This window comes from Elephantulus edwardii, unplaced genomic scaffold (genome assembly GCF_000299155.1).
Source record: "Elephantulus edwardii isolate Elephantulus edwardi_28Jun2011 unplaced genomic scaffold, EleEdw1.0 scaffold00222, whole genome shotgun sequence".
NCBI classification, from domain to species: Eukaryota; Metazoa; Chordata; class Mammalia; order Macroscelidea; family Macroscelididae; genus Elephantulus; species Elephantulus edwardii.
In genome coordinates this window covers 1,348,058-1,356,999 of record NW_006399972.1, presented here as the reverse complement: position 1 = coordinate 1,356,999, position 8,942 = coordinate 1,348,058, and the positions used below count along the sequence as shown (strand labels likewise).

At 36.8% G+C, this 8,942-nt stretch overlaps 1 protein-coding gene across 1 annotated transcript in view; it reads right to left on the bottom strand.

Annotated features, from left to right (window-relative positions):
* Nucleotides 1–8,942, bottom strand: part of ATP8A1 (ATPase, aminophospholipid transporter (APLT), class I, type 8A, member 1) — a 375,206-nt gene that overhangs the window by 19,546 nt on the left and 346,718 nt on the right. Inside the window, exon 33 of the mRNA XM_006898188.1 lies at nucleotides 724–812. Coding sequence (XP_006898250.1) covers nucleotides 724–812 — 89 coding nt within the window. The remainder of the gene's footprint in view (nucleotides 1–723; nucleotides 813–8,942) is intronic.

The following is an 8,942-nucleotide window of genomic DNA, read 5'->3' as shown; positions in this document are numbered from 1 at the left end:
ATATATATATATATGTGTGTGTGTGTGTATATATATATATATATATAGTGAAATCTGGGAGAGATAACAGAATTGCTTTGTTTTCCTGACTCAAAGACAGGGTGCACTCTTACCACCTTTCAATCACTCTCCATTAGTGAAAAATACTTGCATTTTCTTTTTTTTTTTGATACAGAAGTTCCGGCTCTCACAGCTTTTACTATATAATTAACTTCAGTGGAGCCTGGTGTGGTAGAAAAAGTTAGGATTTTAAAACACGACACCTGGGAAAAGTTAAGTTCTACTTTCCTTCATTCCATATTTTACATGTGTCCAGACTTGGGCAAGCAAAAAAAAAAATTTCTGCTCAAAACTATCATTTGCTAAAATAACAACAACAAGAAGCCCACCTTAAAAACATTATGTGTTTAGATGTAATAGAATTCTTTCTTCTACCTTGTATGTTTTCAAGTTGAAACACTCTCTCCAGTAATTCTCTCCAATGTACTTGCTGTTGTGAAACGACCTGTTTTCCTACTTCTTCAGTCTTTAAATTTAGTATTCCAGTTCCTCAAGCATCCTTTTTTCCTTGACTAAATCATTCATTTAGACAAGATTAGTACTAACAACAGAATAGTAATATTTCTGCTCTTAACTCTACATTCTTTAACTGCTGTTATTATTAAAGGAATCAAAAGATTAATATATATTTAGAAAAAATACATATGTATATATGATACTTACACCTTGTACGCTACATCAAGAAGCAGAGATGCCACAGGGATAGATAAGAGCCCCATCCAAAAAACCCCAGAACTAAACAGCATGGCTGCCTGCAGAAATCATCAGAAATAGTGTTACTTTAAAAATACAAGAAATACAACATTTACATTCAGCTTTTACACAATTTTATTGGCACATACTGATAATTCTTTAAAAAATTGAAGAAAAATGAATGAGAGGCTATTACTCAAGAGGGCATACAATAGCTGAATTCAACTTTGTCAAATATTTAGAACTAAAGGTGTTAATGTGCTAAAATGTACAGTTATGGATTTATTTTTTCTTGAGTAGCTGAAACAGAAAAGTTTTACCATGTGCAAAATCTTTTCATATTTTTAGAGTGAAATGTTTATTGTAGTGGTTAGTATGCCGAGCAATAAACCTTGACCTTCTATTATAGTTAGTTTTTTGTGCCAGTTTTAAAATACACTAGATTAGATTCCCTTACACTGTAACACTGAAAATAAATCCTATTTCAAAACCAAACTTATTTCTCCTGGTAAATGAAAATGTTACTTTAAGAAAAAACATACTTAAGCAAACCAGTGTAAAAGAATTAAAAAAAAAAAAAACAACACCCCCAAACCAAAATCAAATGGAGTGAAAACAGAAAAAAAAGATATAACATATTAAAAATAATTTAAAACTGAAATATTTGATTAAATTAAGATATATGGAATATAAAATTTGATTGTTCTTGAAGGTAGGAACAATTTTAATTTTTTCAATGGCTATGGAACTTATATCACTGCATAACTATTATTGGTAAGATCAAGGAAATAGAGAATATATCAAATTCAACTAAGAGTGCACTGAAAATGTTAACATTTCTATTGTATTAAATCTTACATTGTTGCATTATGCAAAGAAAATAATTCTATGATTAATAAGTTAGCTGTTTGTACCTACGATAAAAATATCTTAGTGATGTAACTAGATTCCAGAGTCTGAAATAGTGTCTTTCAATAAATCTGAAAGAAGTTATTTTCACTTCGAGTCTATTTGCTTATTGAAATAAATTTATAGTAAATATTTAAATTAAATGCATCTTTATAATCTATTTAAAAAGCAGACAGCTAGATTATGTACATTTATGACCTACTTAAAAATCACATAAGCTAATGTTTTTAAATTAGGCATGATTCAACAATTAAATATGGTCAACATTATTACAATATTACTGAGTTTTCTAATTACATATATATAACCCTACTCAATCAATTCTTAACAAATAAAGGATTACTAATTGAAAAGTATTTTTCAGAATATCTGTTCATTTGGAGTCTACATTCAGGAGCAGGAATTGCTGTTTAAGGTTTTTTAATATTAACACAGGCTTACATATAATCAGGATGCTAAACTACACAGAAATAAATAGCTAGCTCTGACATAAAAACATACCATCAAAATTACATCAGAAAATAAATTTTGCCACGTGATTCACCAGAACAGCACCCATATTCGAACCGAAAACCAAAATTCACATAAAAGTCACTTTATTTTGCGAGCAAAACATGATCTTTGACGTGTTTGCTGACATTCTCAATAGTGAAAACCAACAATAACTATGTAATAGGAAACGTCTATCAAGTTCAGTGAGTGTTGTTTTGATTGACTGAAGCTTTCTAGTTAACACGTAGGAGAAAAAGAAGAAACACCCCAAAACAACAACAATAAAACCCACCCCAAGCCAACACATTTCGTTTTCCAGCCAAGGTAGAAAAGGTAAGATACGAATCTGAATCATCTAACACTAAACAACAAAAAACCCCTGACTTATTTGTATTATTAAAATATAATACAAATTTAAATATTTGGGAGTCCAGAGAAGAAAGATTTATTCTTGCCTTTGCCACCTTGTATTACATGTCTGCTAATGGACAAGGCAAAAGTGGTGACTGAAGCCAGAGGCAGCTAATTCTGACCATTGTGATGCTAACTATGAATGGACCAACAACTGGCGCCCCACTATTCAGTCCACCCAGCTTTTGGCTTTACAAATGAACAACATGAATTGAGGGGGAAAAAGTTTTTCTCCGTCATATCTGAAAGCCTGTCAGATTTTTTTCTTCCTTTTGCAGAGTTAATCCAAATCTAAAAGATTTAAAGCCGACATTCGCATTAAAGACAGAGTCTCTTTGTATTTTCAGGATGAAGAGGGGGTAAAAAAAAATGCAATCCCACAGAGGTATTTCCTTCCTTTCTGTACAAGAAAGCTCCCCCTCACTCTGCAGAAACCATTTTTGTCTCTAACTTTTCACATCTCTCTACTTGCAGGCAGGTCATCTGGGAAACAGGGAGTGATCCCTGCAGACAATGGTAGTAACAGGAGCAGCCTGTTCGGGGCTGGGCCCTGGCTTTGCAAATTGCTCCCAATGTGAGAGATTTGTAGGCCCTGCCAAGTGGCCCCCCGCTGCCCTTCCTCAGGGTGCTGTGAAACCAAATGGAATCTGCCACAAAAGTGGCTCCCAAGGGACCTGAGAAAGGATCAGCCCAGGCCACAGCAAAGCTGGTAAACTGAAGAGCACAGGCCCCGCCTGAGGAACAAACAGCCACTTGTCTCCACAGAACGAAGCTGGCTGTGAAGCGGACTTCAGGGGCTTCAAAACCAAACCTATGCTGCCTGCAAATGCAACCTTCGCTGGAAAGATTGTGCTGAAATTACCATGTGAACTTGCACAGAAAGGATGCCTGGAAAAAAACCAACAACAACAACCAGGGGCTAAGTGAATTTAGCCAAGCCAAGGGGGCTTGGCTAGATAAGAGAGAACTTACCCTCTGACCTACAATGGGGTAAGTCCTTTGCGTGCAAGTTCTCACACAAGAAAGGGGCACTTTACCCTTCCACCTGCGCTAGTCTGGCTTGGCATGTCACTTAAGTGTGCCGCTTGTCTAGAAATATTCAGAAGGAGAGCAAGAGAAGGAGCCCTAATGCTGTCTTCACAGCCCTGGAATGAATTCTCCTGCTGTCCTCCCTAGATACCAGATTTCAGAAGGAATTTCTGAACCTCAATTTCCTCAATTGTCAATTGGAATGAAAAAGATACCATACCTCAGATGTCAGATCACTTTTGTAACCTAGTGGTGTTTATTAGGAACAGAGATTATTAACAAAGTCACTTTTGTTACTTAAACTGTTAAAGTTTATTTTCTTACACTTATATGAATGAAGATTTATAATTCTTGTTTTTTCATACAATCACTCGTAGATATTTTGTTTTAAAGGCTCTTTTGTTCTTTCTAGTGATCTGGACAATCCTAGGAGCTTCAAGGGAAGGAAATCTTTATCATAATTATCATATAAGTGTAAGTCAATGTACACCTTCCCTGGTTTTCATCATGATAATACCATAGTACATGTGCTATTTCTGAAGTGCAGGACAATGTAACTTGATAATTAATAAAATGTCATTTGTCTTAATATGCTAGTAAGGAAAGGAGAGAAATTTATTTTACAGAAATTATTATAGATTGCATGAACATGAAATATTAAAGTAGCAAGACATTTATTCAGAAAACAGTGCTATAAAACATGTGCTTTATGGGGTAGTATGATAAATTAACAAATTCCAGAGAGGTTAAAGAGTTAATATTAATAGCGACAATTAAAAGCCTTAAGAAGTGATTATTTATTGCCTAGCTACAGTTTTATATATAGGCATTCATTCTAAGCCAAAAAATGGTGAAACGACTACAAAGAGAAATTCTTTATAGTAATAAATTCATAAAAATGTAGAATATCTACACATTCGAAAAGGACAAAAATTACCAACAAGAAACTGAAGGAATGATGGCCACAAGATAGCATATTGAAGTATAAAAATAGGTAATTTCTTTTCATTAGAATAGTCAAGCTTTCAAAAGATAGGCAAGAGCTCTGAGAAAGTATTCACAAAAGAATAAACAAGCAGTAACAATGGAAACTCAGTGAGCTTCTCTGTAGTAAAAAGAAATAGTACCAAATTAGATCAAATTAAGGAAAAAAACATATCATTACCAAAGTCAGTATTGGTGATCATGGGGTGTTTGATGAAACACATATTTGCCACAATGTATATATTCCCATCAGCAATGTAACAGCCTTCAACAAATCTATATCTATCTGGTAAAGTGTATACTAAGGATAAAATGTTCATCCCCTTTGATTTGATAATTCAATTTTTGGAACTATGCAGTGCTTTGTTGGAAGTATGGGTTGCCATTTGTTAGACCTGAATCTATGGTACCTAATAACAACAAATATGTTGAGAATTAGTACAACTTTTGCATATAGTTAATTATCTCACCCAGGTGTGATACCTAGTTTTGTGAAGTATTTGCTCAAAAGGGCCTGAAGGCCCAAGAATTAACCAAAGCACAAACATACGACAGCTTTCATTTGCGAGAGTAATAGTGAGTAATAAGACTCAGAAAAGTCGGAGGAAGCTTAACCCAAGGTTTCCTGAATGTATTTATTAGTTTTGTGAAAACTCACAAGGCCCGCAGCCTATTAAGTGAATGGACATCCATATGGAAGCAATGCTAAGCTGTTAAAGAACAAAGTATACAATCATTAGAGAAAAGATAGCACAGAAAATAGCTTAATATAGAGAAAGGTAAAATATACCGATATTCTTTCACAAGCCCTTTGTTATATATATACACACTCTCCTTGTGAAGGTAGGTGTTTTCTAAATATTATGTAGATGAGACTCACTCACAAATCTCTACCTATGGTTGAGATCTTATTTTAGCTTAAAAGTTGGCTTTTTTAAGCCATTAGTTAACCCCTTTGGTCCCCAACTATCTTGACTGCAGACACACAGTCTTACAAATCAGAATGGTCTTGCAAATCACCAACAGCTGTGGGACTAGAATAAGAGATAGAGTGCCTTCCCTACTCGACAGCAAGACTTCAGGCAAGCAAGGTGTATGGCAGCAAGACCCTAATGGTGAAGAGACAGGCACTGCTGTGGAGAAACTGGCAAGGTGTGACCTGAGGCTTCTTGCATTTGTGCTGGCCACAGCTATAGGTGTTTGCTGTTCTTGCTGGATGCTTAAAGGAGAAGCTGCCTTATAACTTGCTGGATGTTTGTTTGCTTGGAGGCAAACCTTGCTAGATGATTTGGATTTGATGGCTGAACTGAAACCACAGCCTGGACTAATTGAGAAATTGTGCCTTGGAACTTGGGCTAAATGGAATTGCCTCCACCACTCTCCAACGTCCTTCCCTAATAAACCTCATTGCTGGTACCATAACCGAGTCTGTGAGTCAGCAACGAACAAACAAACCTCTTGCTGTTGGTGTAGCTCTAGAGGTGCCATAGGGCTGGGCTAAGGGCTCTTTATCTGTTTTCTACTCTGGAGCAGTGAGGGGTTGTGTTTTTTTAACTCCCTCTTGCCCTTTGAAAGAGATGTTCATGGCCTTATGCCTCTATGTCTCCTACTTAGATCTCAAAACAGATCCTCAGGAGAAAAGTGAGGCAGTTTGCTTTTTTTAACTGTTTACACGCTTGGAAATCCTACTAGGCCCTGTTATACTGTTCTGGGAGGGTTACTATGAGCTGAAATTGACTTAATAACACTGGAATTCTTATGTTCATCCAGCTAAAGCTTGAATATTGCACAGTCAGCTCAAGCCTAACATGACCCAAACACATCTTCCCAAATCCTACTTCCCTTTTTGTAACCTGTGACGACTGTCATCATCAGCCCCACTGCCTGGACTATTCTTGAACGTTCAACAGATCACCAAGTCCTACTGTGCACACATTTTATACATTGAGAGCTACAGCGATGCCATCATCTCAGGGCAAACTATTATGATACTCTATTTGAACTACAGCAAACGACTCTATCCAGCCTTGATCTGCTTTTAGTTGTTTCCTACTCTGCAGCTAGAGGTATTTCTAAAGTGTGAATTACACTGTCAGCAGTTCCTAGATTAAATGTTTTCTTTTCTTTGAATGGCTACAAACTGCTTTCAGGATTTCTCTCATTACTGTGGAGTCAGTTTTGACTCACAGCTAATCTTCCACTGACTTTTGGAAGCTGTGAAAAATCACAAGGGAGGAGACTGTCCAAGTTTCTCCCATAGAGGGGCTGGTAAATAACCATCAGAGAAGAACCACCTTTGAGTGAGCCCAATTCCCTATAGACTATGTCATCAGGAATAGAGTGCTGAAAACCTTGCTGTGGTTTAAAGACCATTCTTATCTCACCTGATTGTTTTCCCTAAATAATGTTTTACCCTAGGCTACCATTTCTAGGTTCCTGGAAGGGTCCCATGCTAACTCTCATTTATGGGCCCTTTTCTCTATGACTCGCTCATCCTTCAATGTTCACCTCTGGTGTCATTATTGGCTCCTTCCTGAGTCTAGGTACTTGTAAACTGCCATTGATTCTGACCCCATGCTGACTAGGGTGACACCATGCACAACAGAACAAAAGGTTGCTCTGGTCCCGTGTCACCTGCACTGTGGATCAGATTGTTGCAATCCATAGGTTTTTTTCCCTTTCTAATACACTTTTGAAAAAATGATATTTTGGTTTGGTTTTTTTATATGCGTTTCCTTACAAAGCTCGTATACATTGTATTTCACATTACCCTTCCTTCACATTGTGTTTCATACAATTATTCCAATTCATTATATTTTATAAATTGTATCAGAACTGAATTATGTCCACCATTGCCCTTGCAATCAATAGTGTTTTGAATAATTGATTTTCAAAAGAAGATTGTCAGGGTTTTCTTCCTTATCTCAGTCTGCCAGCTCTGTGGTTCAGAATCACACAAACATGTAAGCATTCACTGACAGAAGAGTGGTGTGCTGGTCGAGAATCAAACCTCACCCATTGCCTGGAAGGTGAAAATGTGGTCACTCATCTATAGCTACCTTTTATTACAATGGGTTAGCTGACCTATTTGTGTTTCAATTTTGAAATACTTCACAATGGGAAAATCTGCTGTCAGAGATCTCTCTCTAAAGTGCCTAAGAGCAAGTATGTCAATTTAAAGACTAGGGTGTGTCTGATGCAAACCATGTTTTTTTTTTTTTTTTAATTTTATGCTGGTTTACTTCCAAAATTGATAAAGTTCATGTAAATTGTTTTCACCCCAGATCTTTCCCCTTTTCTTTATCCGCCCCTCCCTCTACTCACTAAATGTATGACCCTGTGATTAATAAGCCCCTGCAATCGTTCTACAGTGCTCAGGTCCTTTGTTATAGGGTCACTATGAGTGTCTATGATTTGACGGCACTTAACAATAATAACAATGACAACATAACAACAATAACAATGACAACATAAAGAGAGCTATGTTGGCCTAGTGGACAGAAAGCTGTGCTACCAAGCTCAAGGTGGGTGATTTTAATCAGCAGCTCTTAGGCCTGGTTTAAATTGGTTTTTTTGTCAAACATTCTAAACCACTGGTACAGTACTGGTCTTCGCATTGCTGTACGGAGGTAACTCGTCATGGCTGTGATGCTAAACACTGTGACACTGATGTGCCAAATGCAATAATAGTCACCCATGGTGGACAGACAGTGCAAGGGCGGCATCCACTTCAGAAACGGCTTGCCTCTGGAAACTCTATGAACAGTGCTCAGGTCTTTTGTTCATGGGATCGCTATGAGTCATCTATAACTCGATGGCACTTAACAACGATGAGAACAATAACAACAACAACAACAACAACAATAACAAGAGCTCTACAGTTTTATACAGTATTTATCTTTCTGAGACTGAGTTAGATATACCGTGAGAAAATGAGAACTGATGCACAGAGACTTATACACCAACATTCATAACAGTGTTATTCACCATCTCAAGATCATGGAAACAGCTCAAATGCCCAACCACAATGGAATAGATCGAGAAATTATGGTACATTCACACAATGGAATACTATGCGGCATGCAGACGCAATGGTTTTGTAAATTACTATCTAATATGGGAGGGACTTGAGAGCATGGTGCTAAGAGCTGTGGTATTTTTAATTGCTTCCCATGTATAGCTCTGAATGTTGGACAATGAATAAGGAAGACAGAAGACTAACTGATGCCTTTGCATTGTGGTGTTGGTGTGGGGTACAGAATAGGTCACAGACTACCAAAAGGACAAACAAATCTGTCTTGGAGGAAGTGTAACCAAGGCATTCCTTAGATGGAAGGATGATGAAACTTTGTAGTTAACCATAT